Below are 16,467 nucleotides of genomic sequence, written 5' to 3' on the forward strand. Positions count from 1 at the left end.
TTTAAAAGACAAATGTATATAACAATAATCACAAATGTATGTTAATGAGCACACAATGCATAAAGTTGTAATTTGTGACAACAATATAAAAGAACGGGAATGAAGCTCTGTATGAACAAGGTTTTTGAATACAGTTGAACCAAGGGTGGTCATAGTTCAAAATAAAGTCAATCCTCACTATTTGCTGATTCCATATTTGCAAAATCACCTACTTGCTAAACTTTATCTGTAACCCCAAAATCGATATTTGAGGCATATTTGTGGTCATTCGTGGCCACTCAGAGAGCAGCAAAAAATTTGAGTCGCATAGTACACACACTCCCAACTGAGGTCAAACAAGGCAATGTTCTCTTTGCCTTCTTGTTTAAGCTCTTATGCTGCAAACAGTGTTCTTTTGGTAGTCAACTTAATGCCCCATTTTCTGCACTTTGTGCTGTTTGTTAGTGATGCTACTATTTAAAATAGTCTCCAAGCACACTGCTAAAGTGCCATGTAGTGTTCTTAGGTGTGATGTGCCTTGCAGGGAAAATACGTGTGTTAGGTAAGCTTCATTGAGGCGTGAATTACAGTGCTGTTGGCCGTAAGTTCAATGTTAATGAATCAACAGTATATATAAAATAAGGCATCTTTAAACAGAAACACACATAAAACAAAGTTATGTGCTGATAAGATGGCAAATATGTTGTGCCAAGAGGAGTGCAAGAACCTAATCCTTTATTTCTCCTAAAAGTCACAGTTTAGTATTTGCTAATGCAGGATTCGTGCCAACTTTATAGAACTACCACAAATAAAGAAAATTAAATGTAAAGTGTTATAAGTTTAAGAGGTTAGTTTTAATCCCGAAGGGAATAACCAAGAAAATAACTAAAAAATGTACAGAAAGGGAAACATTGTACACAACAAATTGTGTTATGTCAAATTGTACACAACAAAAAATCAAACACAAAAGAAGGCAGTAATAAAGTGTGCAGCCAAAAAGATTAAAAACTTATAAAAACAAAGAGCAAAAGTGAATGGATCAAATTCTCTAATTAAAAGCCAGAGATTGGGGCACCTGGGTGGCTCAGCTGGGTAAGCATCTGACTTCAGCTCAGATCATGATCTCGCAGTTCATGAGTTTGAGCCCCGCATCATGCTCTATGCCAACAGCTCAGAGCCTGGAGCCTGCTCTGGATTCTGTGTCTCCCCCTCTCTCTCTCTCTCTGCCCCTCTGCCGCTCACACTCTGTCTCTCTTAAAAATAAATAAACATTAAAAAAAAAAAAAAAAAGCCAGAGATTGGCAAAATGATTTAAAAAAAAAAATCTAGGGGCGCCTGGGTGGCTCAGTCAGTTAAGCGTCTGACTCTTGGTTTCAGCTCAGGTCATGATCTATCAATTCGTGAGTTATAGCCCTGCTTAGGGCTCTGCATTGATAGTGTAGAGCCTGATTGGGATTCTCTCTCTCTCTCTCTCTCTCTCTCTCTCTCTCTCTCTTTCTGCCCTCCCCCACCAACTCTCTCACAATAAATAAATAAACTTAAAAAAAAATCTAACAATATGCTGCCTACAAGAGATTCACTTTAGATCCAAAGACACGAATAGAAGTGAAAGGAGGAAAAAACATTTAATACAAATAGTAACCAAAAGAGAGCTGAGGCAGCTATACTAATATAACACAAAGTAGACTTTAAGTCAAAAACTGCTACAAAAGACAAAGAAGAACATTATATATTGATAAACGGGTTAATCCATCAAGAACATGTTAACAATTATAACAAAATACATACTTAATAAAAGAACACCAAAATATATGAAGCAGAAATTTATAAGCTACGGAGAAAATACAGCTCTAAATTAATAATTATAAAATTCAAATCCACATTTTAAATAACGGACAGAACTAGGCAGAAGATCAATAAAGAAATAGTACATTTGAACAATATGATAAACCAAAAATACCTATGACATACACAAAACAATATACCCAAAAACATCAGAATACACATTTTTTTCAAGTGTACATAGCACATTTTCTAAGTTGTACCATATGTTAAACCAAAAAAATAGTGTCAATGAACTTTAAAAGACTGAAATCATACGAAATATTTGCTTCAACCACAATGGCATAAAATCAGAAATGAAGAACAGAAAGAAAACTGAAATATTAATGTGTGGAAATTAAACATAACACTTTTAAACAACCAATGGATCAAAGAAGAAAACATAGGGATATTACAAAATACTTAAGAGATGAATGGAATGTAGCTAAAACAGTGCTCAGAGGGAAACGTATAGCTATAAACACCTACGTAAAAAAAAAAAAAAAAAAAAATCAATTACCTAACTATATACCATACAATACTAGAAAAAAGAAAAGCAAATGAAGTTCAAGGCAGCAAAAGGAAGGATATCATAAAGATCAGAATAGAAACAAAAACATTAGAGAAAAATCAGTGAGCCCAAAAACTGGTTCTTGCAAAGATCAACAACACTGACAAATCTTTACCTAGATTGAAAAAAAAAGACTCAAATTAGTAAATTCGGAAATGAAAATTAACACCTCACTACCAACCTTACAGAAACAAAAAGGAGTATGAAAAGACTATAAACAACTATATGCCAACAAATTAGATAAACTAGACAAAATGAACAAATTCTTAGAAATATACAAGTTCCCAAAACTGACTCATGTAGAAATGGAAAATTTAAACCAACTTATGACAAGTAAAGTAAGTGAATCAGTAAGTAAAACCTCCCTGCAAAGAAAAGCCCCAAAACAGGTTTTACTGGTGAATTCCTCTAAGGATTCAAAGGATCAACACCAATTCTTCCCAAACTTTTCCAAAAAATAAAAGAGGAGGGAACACTTCCTAACTCATTCTATGAGATTAGCATCATCCTGATAACAAAGCCAGAAAAAGCCATCCTAAAATAAATTTATTTCTCCCAAAGTGTCAGTTTGCAATTCTAAAAGTCCTTCACATGCATATAACTATAATTGACATTAATATGTTGTAGTTGAAAACAGCCAGGCCAGGTTCTTACTGCCCAAGAAAAAAGTTACAAAATAAGGGTATGCCAGAATGAGCTCTGTGATGCTGATAGGAGTTGAAGGTATCAGTACAAATTCATGGTTCCGTATTTTAATATACACAGACAGATATACACGCATACATGTATTTTCTACTTCTATCTGCTGAGAAGGCCTGGAAGCACTAACACCTCAATAACAGTGAACATAGCATGCATCCAAATTTTAGACTTTAAATATCATTCTTCAATAAGGGAAACTAAGGCTCCTTAGAGAAGTGGTTGATTCCAAGGCTGGTCAGGGAAAACACAAATTGAGCCTGAAACTTCTTCTGGAGTCATATAACACAGTGTTTTAAATGAAAGAAAAGCCACAGAAGTCAACCCAACAGAACTCTTAATGGCCAAAGCTAGAAAAATATGAGTAGTAAATAATAATAGTATTGGATTATAACCAAAGGAATAAGTATCCTTGAGTCCAAACTAATATAATATAAATTTTAAAATGGGGGAGAAATGATGCTTCCTCACAGAAGAATTCCATTATATGTTTAAAAAAAAAAAAAAAGAAAGAAAGAAAGAAAAAATAAACATTAGAACACCAAAGCAACAACTTGATGCAGGCAAAAATCCACAAACGAATGAAATATTTAGTGGGCAAATGCTTAAAGAGAAACAGCATATTTGCATAGGCTCAAAGTATCTTATCAAAATATTTATTACTTACAAAGAAGAAATCAATTTTAAGGTGGAACATTACGCTTGAAAGCCTGGCAAATGCTACCTTAATTAAATGATAAAGGTTAACAACACCAGTATTAGGACATATTGATATCATATAGCCCTTAATAAGACCTGCTGGAAAGGTCACATTCCCTCTATGGTAGTCTTCCCCAAATCCATAATTTCACTTTAACCATGAGAAAACATTAGACAAAATATCTGACCAAAACTCTTCAAAGGTGTCGAAATCATGAAGAACAAGGAAAGAACTATGGCAGACTAGAGAAAACTAAAGAGACATAACAACTCAATGTGACGTGGGATCCCAAACTGAATCCTGAAAGACCATTAGTGGGAAAGCTGAAGAAACTCAAATAGTTTCCAGTTTCATTAATAGTATTGCATCAATATTAATTTCTTGGTTTTGATCATTGTTCCAGAGTTAAGTAAGGTCTTTCTTAACATTAGGGAACATCAGGTGAAAGATATACAGAAACCCTACGATCTTTGTAACTCTTCTGCAAATCTGTAATTAATTTTTTTAATGTTTATTTTTCAGAGAGCATGAGTGGAAAGGGGCAGAGAGAGACAGAGCACAGAGTCAGAAGCAGATTCCAGGCTCTGAGCGTAGCACAGAGCCCGACTCAGGGCTTGAACCCACGAACCACAAGATCATGACCTGAACTGAATTTGGATGCTTAACCAACTGAGCCACCCAGGCACATCACACCGAGAATTATTTTTTAAAAAATTGTAATGTTTATTCATTTTTGAGGGAGAGAGAGACAGAGCATGAGTGGGTTAGGGGTAGAGAGAAAGGGAGACACAGAATCCAAAGCAGGCTCTAGGCTCTGAGCTATGAGCACAGAGTCTGATGTGGGGCTCAAACTCATGAATCTGAGCCGAAGTTGGATGCTTAACTAGCTAAAGCCACCCAAGTACCCCTAGAATTATTTTAAAACAAAAAGTTTATGCCTATAAGATTTTAATGATAGAACAAGAGTCATATTTTAAAGACTAAAAAAGGATGTAAAACAAATTAGAGAATGATTTCAACCACATTTTTTAAAAAGTGAGAAGACCCAGGAAAAAAAGAATGAAAGCAAATACTGGAAAGTGTTAACTATGATTTGTCTGGATTCTGGAATTATAGATAGTTGTTTCTCTTTATACTTTTTGGTATTTTTCAAAAGTTTCTACAATAAACATGGATTACTTTTATGACCAATGATATAAAACCTTTTCTCAAGAGAAGAATTATAGGTCTTGTACCAATATGATAGATAAATCAAGAAATGGCATAGACTGGAAAGTATTAAATCATTCTGGTTGCTAAAGAATGAAATATTGAGACTCTAGAATTAAGTATACAAATGGATATGGTGAGTTAGAGGAAGAAGAACTTTTCAGCCTAAGCCACTGGATAACTAATGGTGCCATTACCAAAATAGTATGAAGAGGTTAACAGTATAATAGATTCCACTGTGGACAAACGGGACTTAAAGTACTTGTGGATCATCTGAGACAATATATCCACCAGGCAACTGCAAACCAAGGATGAAAACTCAGAAAGGAGACGGGCTAGAGATAAAGAATAGAAAGGTGTCAAACTCCAGGTATTTAATGAAGCCACAGAGATGGTTTACTACCCCTCCCATTATAACATAGAGCAACAAAAGAAAGCCAAGGGTAGAATCAGAAAGAATTCATCAGGTCAACAATAAGCCAAAGAGCTAAAAGGGGAAATTAAAAAGTAACTGTCAAAGGGCTGGGAGAAAACACTAGAAAAGACAGGTGTATCTGAATCCAATAGAAGTAGAGGTCCTTGTTTTCTAGCATGTTTTCCTGGAGTTCAATTCAGAGGAGAATTAAGTCACCTCTATTCGATTTGATAGTAAAGAAGTCACTAGCTATCATAACAAAACAAACTGCAATGGAGACATCAGCCAGCAGAGAATTGAGGTGGTGAAAAGCAAACAGGTGTTAGTGAAAGGGAAAAATGGATTAGTAGCAAGCACAAAAGATTTCTGCAATTTAGACATTTTCTCTCACTTAAAATTTCCAACTTTAAAAGATTGAATTCTAGGGGCGCCTGGGTGGCGCAGTCGGTTAAGCGTCCGACTTCAGCCAGGTCACGATCTCGCGGTCCGTGAGTTCGAGCCCCGCGTCAGGCTCTGGGCTGATGGCTCAGAGCCTGGAGCCTGCTTCTGATTCTGTGTCTCCTTCTCTCTCTGCCCCTCCCCCCTTCATGCTCTGTCTCTCTCTGTCTCAAAAATAAATAAAAACGTTAAAAAAAAAAAAAAAGATTGAATTCTACATATGAGGGACTGTAGTTGGCTTAAAGACATTTCAATTCAACACCTTGAATTTCCAGCAAGATAAATAAAAGAGCTTCCTATAACAAAACACCTAACATGATACCTTAGCATTAAAGTAGTCTTAAAAAGAAAAAGACAATAAAATGTAGAAAAGCAAGGTAAACACAAATCACAAAACAAGAGAATTAAATATTCGTTAATTTATTAATTTATCAATATTTATCAATATCAACAATCACAATAAGACCAACTAAACTCCAAACAGACTTCTAAAAATCCAGCAATTCCAGGGGCGCCTGAGTGGTTCAGTTAGGCATCGGATTTCGGCTCAGGTCACAGTCTCATGGCTCGTGGGTTCGAGCTCCATGTCGGGCTCTGTGCTGACAGCTCAGAGCCTGGAACCTACTTTGGATTCTGTGTCTCCCTCTCTCTCTGCCCCTCCCCTGCTCGTGCTGTCTCTCTCTCTTAAAAATAAATAAACATTAAAAACTTAAAAAAAAAATCCATCAATTCCATATACAAGTGAAAATATTGGTCTATAGGGGCACCTGGGTGGCTCACTGGGTTAAGCATTCGACTTCAGCTCAGGTCATAATCTTGTGCTGACAGCTCAGGGCCTAGAGTCTGCTTCTGTGTTTCCGTCTCTCTCTGCCCCTCCTCTGATCGCACATGTGTGCACACTCGCTCTCTCTCTCAAAAAATAAATAAATATTATAAAGAAAATATTGGTCTATAAAAGACTTATACACTAATGTTCACAGCAGCTTTATAATCCAGTCAAAATCTGGAAACAAATCAAATATTCAACTACAGATGAATGGAGAAACAAACTGTGATATAACCATACAATAGACTGTGTGCTTCAGCAATAAAAGGAAAAAAATTACTGATGTATATAACAACATGAATGAATCCCAAAAACGTGGGACAAAAGAAGCCAGACACAAAATACTGTTAAAATGTCAATACTACCCAATGCAATCTACACATTCAATGCAATCCCAATCAAAATTGCACCAGCATTCTTCTCGAAGCTAGAACAAGCAATCCTAAATTTGTATGGAACCACAAAAGACTCCAAATTAGCCAAAGTAATAGTGAAGAAGAAGACCAAAGCAGGAGGCATCACAATCCCAGACTTTAGCCTCTACTACAAAGCTGTAATCATCAAGACAGCATGGCATTGGCACAAAAACAGACACAAAGACCAATGGAATAGAATAGAGACCCCAGAATTGGACCCACAAAAGTATGGCCAACTAATCTTTGAAAGAATAACCAATGGAAAAAAGACAGTCTCTTTAACAAATGGTGCTGGGAGAACTAGACAGCAACATGCAGAAGAATGAAACTAGACCACTTTCTTACACCATTCACAAAAATAAACTCAAAATGGATAAAGGAATTGAATGCAAGACAGGAAACCATCAAAACACTGGAGGAGAAAGCAGGGAAAAACCTCTCTGACCTCAGCCGCAGCAATTTCTTATTAGACACATCTCCAAAGGCAAGGGAATTAAAAGCAAAAATGAACTATCGGGACCTCATCAAGATAAAAAGCTTCTGCACCGAAAAGGAACAATCAACAAAGCTAAAAGGCAACCGACGGAATGGGAAAAGATATTTGCAAATGACATATCGGACAAAGGGCTAGTATCCAAAATCTATAAAGAACTCACCAAACTCCACACCCAGAAAACAAATAATCCAGTGAAGATATGGGCAGAAGACATGAATAGACACTTCTCTAAAGAAGACATCCGGATGGCCAACAGGCACATGAAAAGATGCTCAATGTCACTCCTCATCAGGGAGATGTGAATCAAAACCACACTGGGATATAACCTCATGCCAGTCAGAGTGGCTAAAATGAACAAATCAGGAGACTATAGATGCTGGCGAGGATGTGGAGAAACGGGAACTCTCCTGCATTCCTGGTGGGAATGCAAACGGGTGCAGCCACTCTGGAAAACAGTGTGGAGGTTCCTCAAAAATTAAAAATAGATCTACCCTATGATTCAGCAATGGCACTGCTAGGAATTTACCCAAGGGATACAGGAGTGCTGAGGCATAGGGGCACTTGTACCCCAATGTTTATAGCAGCACTCTCAACAATAGCCAATGATGGAAAGAGCCTAAATGTCCATCAACTGATGAATGGATAAAGAAATTGTGGTTTATATACACAATGGAATACTACGTGGCAATGAGAAAGAATGAAATATGGCCTTTTGTAGCAACGTGGATGGAACTGGAGAGTGTTAGGCTAACTGAAATAAGTCATACAGAGAAAGAGAGATACCATATGTTTTCACTCTTATGTGGATATCCTGAGAAACTTAACAGAAGACCATGGGGGAGGGGAAGGGAAAAAGAAAAAGTTAGAGAGGGAGACAGCCAAACCATAAGAGACTCTTAAAAACTGAGAATAAACTGAGGGTTGGTGTGGGGTTGGAGGGTGGGGAGGGTGGGTGATGGGCATTGAGGAGGGCATCTGTTAGGATGAGCACTGGGTGTTGTATAGAAACCAATTTGACAATAAATTTCATATTAAAAAAATAAAGTAAATGAATGTGTAAAAAAAAAAAAAAAAGAAAGAAACCAGACACAAAAATGCATACCAAATGATTCCATTTTTAAGCAACTCAATAGAAAAAAGCAACCTAACACATATTGTCAGAAAGAAAATCAATTTGCCTGGTGCTAGGATAAGACGAGAGAAATTAACTGGGAGGCAGAGCACAAGGGAACCTCCAGGACTAATGTAAATGTCCTTCATCTTTTTTTTAATATGTACTTTTAGATGTTTATCTATTTATTTTTGAGAGACAGAGAGCATGTGTACCTGCAAATGGGAGAGGGGCAGAGAGACAGGGGGACAGAGAATCCCAAGCAGGCTTCACGCTGCCAGCACAGAGCCCAACATGGGGCTTGAACTCACGAATCATGAGATCATGACCTGGGCCAAAGCCAAAAGTCCGACACTTAACTAACTGAGCCACCCAGGCGCCCAGAAAATGCCCTTCATCTTGATCGTGGTCACAGTCACACAGATGTACACATATACCAAAACTCACTGAACTATGTCTTTTAAACAAATGCATTTCAGGGAGCCTGGGTGGTTTAGTCGGTTAAGTGACCAACTTCGGCTCAGGTCTTGATCTCACAGTTCATGGGTCCCAGTCCCACATTGGGCTCTGTGCTGATGGCTCAGAGCCTGGAGCCTGCTTCAGATTCTGTCTCTCCCTCTCTCTCTCTCTGTCCCTCCCCAATTTGCACTCTCTCTCTCTCTCTCTCTCTCAAAAATAAATAAAACATTTTTTAAAAAATTTTAAACAAATGCATTTCACTGTACATAAACAAAGCTTCAATAAAGTGGATTTTTAAAAATTTATCCAGCCAAACACTTGTTTATAAGTAGCCCACCTAAAATATAAGCATGCACAATGATTGAAGTTACATGAAGGAAAAAAAAAGAAAGACTGGGCAAGAATTAGTAATCAAAAGAAATTTAGTATCGTTATATTAATATCACAAAGCATAGACTTTAAAGCAAAAAGGCATTATTATGGATAAAGAGGATGACTAAATAATGATAAGACAAATAATCAGTTATATAAAATAAATTTCATTGCTGTTTTATTACCCAACAATTAAAAATACCCTCTTTTGGGGTGCCTGGGTGGCTCAGTCAGTTGAGCATCCAACTCTTGATTCCACCTCAGGTCATGATCTCACCATTCATGAGTTTCAGCGCCCCTGTCAGGCTCTACAACTGCTTGGGATTCTCTCTCTGCCCCTCCCCCACTCACACTCACTCACTCTCTCTCAAAATAAATGAATAAACTTAAGAAAAAAGTACCCTGTTTTCACTAGTACATGATAAATTTATAAACACTAACCATTTCTACTAGACATATAGTACTTCTCAGTAAATTTTAAATAACTTGTATTAAAAATCACATGCTATAATTTGGTTGAGTTTCTTTTTAAGTTTATTTATTTTGAGAGAGAAAGAGCATGTGTGTGCATGCACACATGTCAGTAAGGAGAGGGGCAGTGAGGCAAAGAGAATCCCAAGCAGGCTCCATGCTGTCAGCACAGAGCCCAATGCAGGGCTTGAACTCACAAACCTTGAGATCATGACCTAAGCCAAAATCAAGAGTCAGATGTTTAACAAAATGAGCCACACAGGTGCCTCCAATTTGGTTGAAATTTAAAAACAAAAATATTATCTCCCAAATCTAATTTATGTGTAATTTTTCTAAATATGTCTTTGGAAGCCATAATATAAATTAGAAAATATTTACAATTGAATAATAAAATTAAGTAATCAAGTCAAAGGATACAAAATTAATACCCAGAAATTGGCTGTTTCTACACACTAGTAACACAGTAGCAGAAAGAGAAATTAAGAAAACAATCCCATTTACAATGGTACCAAAAAAAAATAAAATACGCAGGAATAAACTTAACCAAGGAGGTGAAAGACCTGTACTCCGAAAACCATAAAACACTTATGAAAGAAATTGAAGATGACACAAACAAATGGAAAGGCATCCATGCTCATGGGTTAGAAGCACTAATATTGTCAATGTCCATACTATCCAAAGCTATCTACAGATTCAATATAATACCAACAGCATTTTTCACAGAACTAGAACAAATAATTATAAAATTTATATGGAATTTATATGGAACCACAAAAGACCCACATACCCAAAATAATCTTGAGAGAAAAGAAAAAAGCTAGAGGTATCACAATTCCAGATTTCAAGATGTACTACAAAGCTGCAGTAATCAAAACAGTACAGACACGAAAATAGACACATAGCTCAATGGAACATGATAGAGAGTCCAGAAACAAACCCAGGCTTCAATGGTCAGTTAATCTATGACAAAGGAGGAAAGAACATACAATGAGAAAAGGACAGTGTCCTCAATAAATGGTGCTGGGAAAACTGGACAGCCACATGCAAAAGAATGACTCTGGATCACTTTCTATTTTTTTTTTTTTAATTTTTTTAACATTTTATTTATTTTTGAGACAGGGAGAGACAGAGCATGAACAGGGGAGGGTCAGAGAGAGGGAGACACAGAATCTGAAACAGGCTCCAGGCTCTGAGCTGGCAGCACAGAGCCCGACGCGGGGCTTGAACTCACAGACCGTGAGATCATGACCTAAGCCGAAGTCGGCCACTTAACCGACTGAGCCACCCAGGCGCCCCTGGATCACTTTCTAACACCATAAACAAAAAGAAACTCAAAATGAATTAAAAACCTAGGGGCGCCTGGGTGGCGCAGTCGGTTAAGCGTCCGACTTCAGCCAGGTCACGATCTCGCGGCCCGTGAGTTCGAGCCCCGCGTCAGGATCTGGGCTGATGGCTCAGAACCTGGAGCCTGTTTCCGATTCTGTGTTTCCCTCTCTCTCTGCCCCTCCCCCGTTCATGCTCTGTCTCTCTCTGTCCCAAAAATAAATAAACGTTGAAAAAAAAAAAAAAAATTTAAAAAAAAAAAAAACCTAAATGTGAGACCTGAAACCATAAAAAATTCCTAGAAGACAGCATAGGCAGTAATTTCTTTGACATCAGCCATAGCAACATTTTTCTAGATATGTCTCCTCAAGTGAGGTTAACAAAAGCAAAATTAAACTACTGGGACTACAGCAAAAAAAAGAAAAGAAAAGAAAAAAAAAAACCTTCTGCACAGCAAAGGAAACAATCAACAAAACTAAAAGGCAACTACTAAATGGGAGAAGATGTTTGTAAACATCTTCTGATAAGGGGTTAGTATCCAAAACATATAAAGAACGTGTACAACTCACCACCAAAAAGCAAATAATCTGATTTAAAATGGGCACAGGGCCTGAATGGGCAGTTTTTAAAAGAAGACATCCAGATGGCCAACAGACACATAAAAAAATGCTCAACATCACCAAGCATCAAGGAAATGCAAATCAACATCACAATGAGATATCACCTCCTACCTGTCAGAATAGCTAGAGTAAAAAAGACAGGAAATAGCAAGCATTTGTGAGGGTGTGGAGAAAAAGGAACTCTGGTGCACAGTTGTTGGGAACGTAAATTGCTACAGCCACTGGGGAAAACAGTGTGGACATTCTTTAAAAAATTATCAATAAAATTACCATATGATTCAATAATTCCACTACTGAGTATTTACCCAAAGGAAATGAGAAGATACATTCACCCCAGTTTATTGCAGCATTATTTACAACAGCCACAATATGGAAGCAGCCCAAGTGTCCATCAACAGACACTTGGATAAAGAAGATGTGGTGTATATGTACAGTGGAATATTACTCAACCACCAAAAAGAATGAGGTGCTGCCATGTGCTACAACTTGGACGGACCTCCAGGGTATTATGCCACGTGAAATAAGGCAGACAGAGACAGACAAAAGCTATATATGATTTCATTTATGTGTAGCATCTAAAAACAAAACAAATGAATAAACAAAGATACAAACAAAAAGAATCAGAGCTATAAATACAGAGAACAAACTGATTCAGGTTGTCAGAGAGGAGAGGAATAAGGGATGGGCAAAATGGGGGAAGGAGAGTGATAGATACCGGCTTCCACTTAGGGAATGAATACGTCACAAATATAAAAGGTGCAGACAAGGAAATAACATTCAAGTGCATTGTAACAATGCTGTATGGTGACGGACGAGAGTTATGCTTGTAAACACAGCATAAGGTATAAACTTGCTGAATCACTGTGTCGCACACCTGAATCTACCGTGTGTGTCAACTATATTCAAATTTAAAAAATAACTGAAAAATAATTAACTAATCAAAATCTATGGAACATAGCTGAAGAAGTACTTAGATGAATATTCCTGATTAAGGATTTATAGAAGACTGAATATTAATGAGCTAACAGTCTAAGTTAGAAAAAGAACAGGGGAGTAAAACAAAAAAAAAAAAAAAAATAGACTATTGAACAAGATAACAAAGCTATGATGCAAAGGATTCACAAAGCTAAAATCTACGTCTTCAAAAAGACAAAAACTTGGCAAATCCCTGACAAAATTGGTTGAGGAAAAACAAATGCGTAAATATATAATATTAGAAAAGGAAATGGGGATTACTTCTAAAGCCAGCAGAGCTTTAGGTAAATTTGAATGAAAGGCTGAACAGAAACTGATTATTACAGATGGTTACGGATTCGGTCACCACAGCCATTCATTTTTACTTACCGCCAACAGAAGACACATTTATTTGCACATGCCAAGCTTGGGGTAGTTTCCATGCAACGATGGCTTTCGATACCATAAAATGTATGTTTGTAGCAACCTCCTCTCCCTCGGAGCATCGACTGCAAAAGTAAAAAACAAATGATAATTTGAATAAAACCCTCAAGGCAAAGAAAACACCAAGGCATCATTTTTAAGAAAAAAAGGTGCATTTCATAACCATAAATGCCCCTACGGTATCCGCATGATGCAGAAAATTAACATTATAGTGTTTTGACGGTGCTTTAAATTTTCTAAAACCCAATGAAATAAACCTATGATCCATTAACTCTGAAAGCCCTATAGAGAAGATGGCACTGATGCTTTCATTTTCAAATCCATTCAACCGCTTCAGATAGTATTAGTACAATAATATGTAATACCAAGGGATAGATAAGACAGGCTCCTAGAGGGGAGTAGCACTCCTAAGAAAGTATCTCTGCTTTGAGAAAGGGAGAGTGAGTAAGGGAATGCGTCCTAGAGCATATTCTATGTCAACTGAATGGTGGAACTTGAACATACTGAAACTGCTGAGGGGACAAGTGGCATGTGTGTTAAGAGACAGATTTTCCCCCCAAAAAGGACACGATTTAATATGTGAGTGGTAAAACTGCGGTGAGTCTAGTAAGAATAAATAATTTGAAGAAATACTGTAAGATAAACTTAGAGTTGGAATCACAAGATATTATCAAGCTCTTTCAGATGTCATCAGAAAAATCCATCTAGAAACTCTGCAAGATAGGCCTGATTTCGGTAAAAGTGAAACCTGTGAGGAGGCTACGCAAAAAAGATCATGGTGAGCTGGCTCATATTATTGGAGGAAAGGGGAAGAGTGCTAAGGAGGTACAATCAAAGGTATTCTCCATTAGAGAGGCAAAACAAAGTCATCCAGGCAAAATGAAGTCATCCAAGATAATGGAGATGTTGCCTCATCTCAACTGTGACTGAAATATGATGGAATTAACAACAGGAAAAATGAGGAGACACAAGGAGCCCATATGTGTGCGTGTGCATGTGTGTATGTGTGTGTATACTCTATACATCAGTGTGCTCTAACGTTATAATGCTATCTACAATGAAAGAAAGTTATAAAAAAAAATCTACCAGCTTGATTATTATGTTGGTTAATCACAAAGTCTTTTATTTTATTTTTTCCTGATAGAAAAGCGTACTCCAGTCCATCACATTTGGTACTTGGATTAGGAAAACTAAGGAGCGAAGGAAAAATATTGTTCAAGATAACTACGAATTCTCTTCCAAGTTGACAATAAAATATCCAGAAGGCAAACAAAACATTCAGATCTTGCAAACAGCACTGAAAACTAAAAATAAAAGCCCACTAAATGCCAAAATCACAGCGTAATTACCACTAAATATCAGGCCAATGGGAAAACAAGGTTGAAGACCTGCACATTTCATTATTTACTGAAAGGTTAATATACCTGAAGCATGCCGTGTGTTGAATGTACAATAATGAACAAGACAGAGCCCCAACCATGATCTAGTTTGAGGAGGAAATGGCAAGTAAACAGGCAAAACGTGCAATACTATTATGCTAGGGTGATTGAATCAATCAAGATTCTTTTGCAAGCAACAGAAACGGACTCTGGCTAAAGAAAAGGGATTTGTTAAAAGGACCCCACAGATCACAGAATCTTTAGAAAGGCGGGAACGAAGGACGGCTGGCCACAGGACCACCCCTCAATCCCTCAGAAGCCATCTACTGTAGATGCCACCGCTCTGTGGCTACCATGACCACGACCACCCCTGAAATGGAGATGCCTCTGCCACGAGCCCAAGAATGAACCCTCCATGTCCCAGCCCTTCTGTCTCTCACTCCACACTCAAAGTCTTGGGCAAAGAGAATGACCAGCCTTGATGATACTGTTATACCCACGCTGCCAGCACATGGTACCAGCAAACAGTATCTCTCCTCCTTAACTTCTGAAGCAGGCAATGGGCCCCTGCCCTAAACAAAGCTAATTCAAAAGGGAATTCCCCAAACATGAAAAGACCCAGATGCCGGGCAGGGCAAGCAGAGAAAAGACAAATGTCCAGTAAGGTATTACGAGAGCCTGAGAGACGGATGACTGACCCAGCCAGCCTCACCGGACAAGTGACAACTTCCCAGAGGTGTGATGTCCAAACAGCACTGAGGTACTGATGAAAGGATAAAAGGATAAGAGAGAGAGAGTCATGTGAGAAGAGGGATGACACGTTTCTCTTTTAAAAACGCTTTTTTTCTGGGGCACCTGGGTGGCTCAGTTAGTTGAGCATCCAACTCGGGGTTTGGGCTCAGGTCATGATCTCCCAACTGAGTTCAAGCCCTGCATTGATTCTCTCTCTCTCCCTCTCTCTCTCTGCCCTCCACCACTCACGCTGTCTCTCTGAAAATAAATAAACTTAGAATTTTAAAACTGTTTTTTTTTCTAAAAGTTGTATAGTTTTACTTTATTTACTGTAGTTCATGACCCACGTTCAGTTAATTTTTATGTAAGATGTGAAGTTTAAAAGCAACGCGTGTATGTGTGCAGGTACTTCGGGTGTGTGCATTTTGGTGGTGGTTTTCTGCCTGTGGATGTCTAATTATCCCAACATTTGTTGAAAAGGTTATCCTTCCTCCAAGGAATTGCTTTTGCACCTTTGTAAAAAGTCGTTTAGGCATGTTTGTGGGTTTCTTTCTGGGATCTCTAACCTGTTCTGTCGATCTGTGGGTCTGATACGGTAAGCTATAATATCAGGATGTAGGATTCCTCCCATTTTCTTCTTCTTCCTCAACACTGTTTAGGCTCTTCTATTTCTACAAAAACCTTACTGGGATTTTAATAGGAATTACATTAAACCTATAGATCAATTTGGGGAAAACTGACATTTTGCTGTACTGAGTCCTCTAATGAAACAACATTTCTTTAGATTTACATTTAGATTTTTATTTACATTTACACTTAGATTTTCATTGATTTCTGATTTGATATCTTGCCTCATTTCTAATGTAAGCATTTACTGCTGTAAATTTCCCTATGAGCACTGCTTGAGCTACAACCCACGTACAGTTTGTTTTGTTTTTATTACCATTCAGCTGTATGTTTTGGTTTTTTTTCCTTTTCTTTTGAGACTTCTTCTTTGACCCAGGGTTTATTTAGAAATGTGTTAATTAAACT

The 16,467-nt window shown here is 37.6% G+C and overlaps 1 protein-coding gene across 4 annotated transcripts in view; it reads right to left on the minus strand.

Annotated features, from left to right (window-relative positions):
* Window positions 1-16,467, minus strand: part of LOC123589606 (S-adenosyl-L-methionine-dependent tRNA 4-demethylwyosine synthase TYW1) — a 215,797-nt gene that overhangs the window by 125,515 nt on the left and 73,815 nt on the right. For all 4 annotated transcript variants that reach the window (XM_045461945.1, XM_045461946.1, XM_045461944.1 and 1 more), the window contains exon 10: window positions 13,271-13,389. In XM_045461945.1, the coding sequence (XP_045317901.1) occupies window positions 13,271-13,389 (119 nt within the window). The remainder of the gene's footprint in view (window positions 1-13,270; window positions 13,390-16,467) is intronic.

The sequence above is a fragment of the Leopardus geoffroyi genome, chromosome E3 (assembly GCF_018350155.1).
Source record: "Leopardus geoffroyi isolate Oge1 chromosome E3, O.geoffroyi_Oge1_pat1.0, whole genome shotgun sequence".
Classification (NCBI taxonomy): Eukaryota; Metazoa; Chordata; class Mammalia; order Carnivora; family Felidae; genus Leopardus; species Leopardus geoffroyi.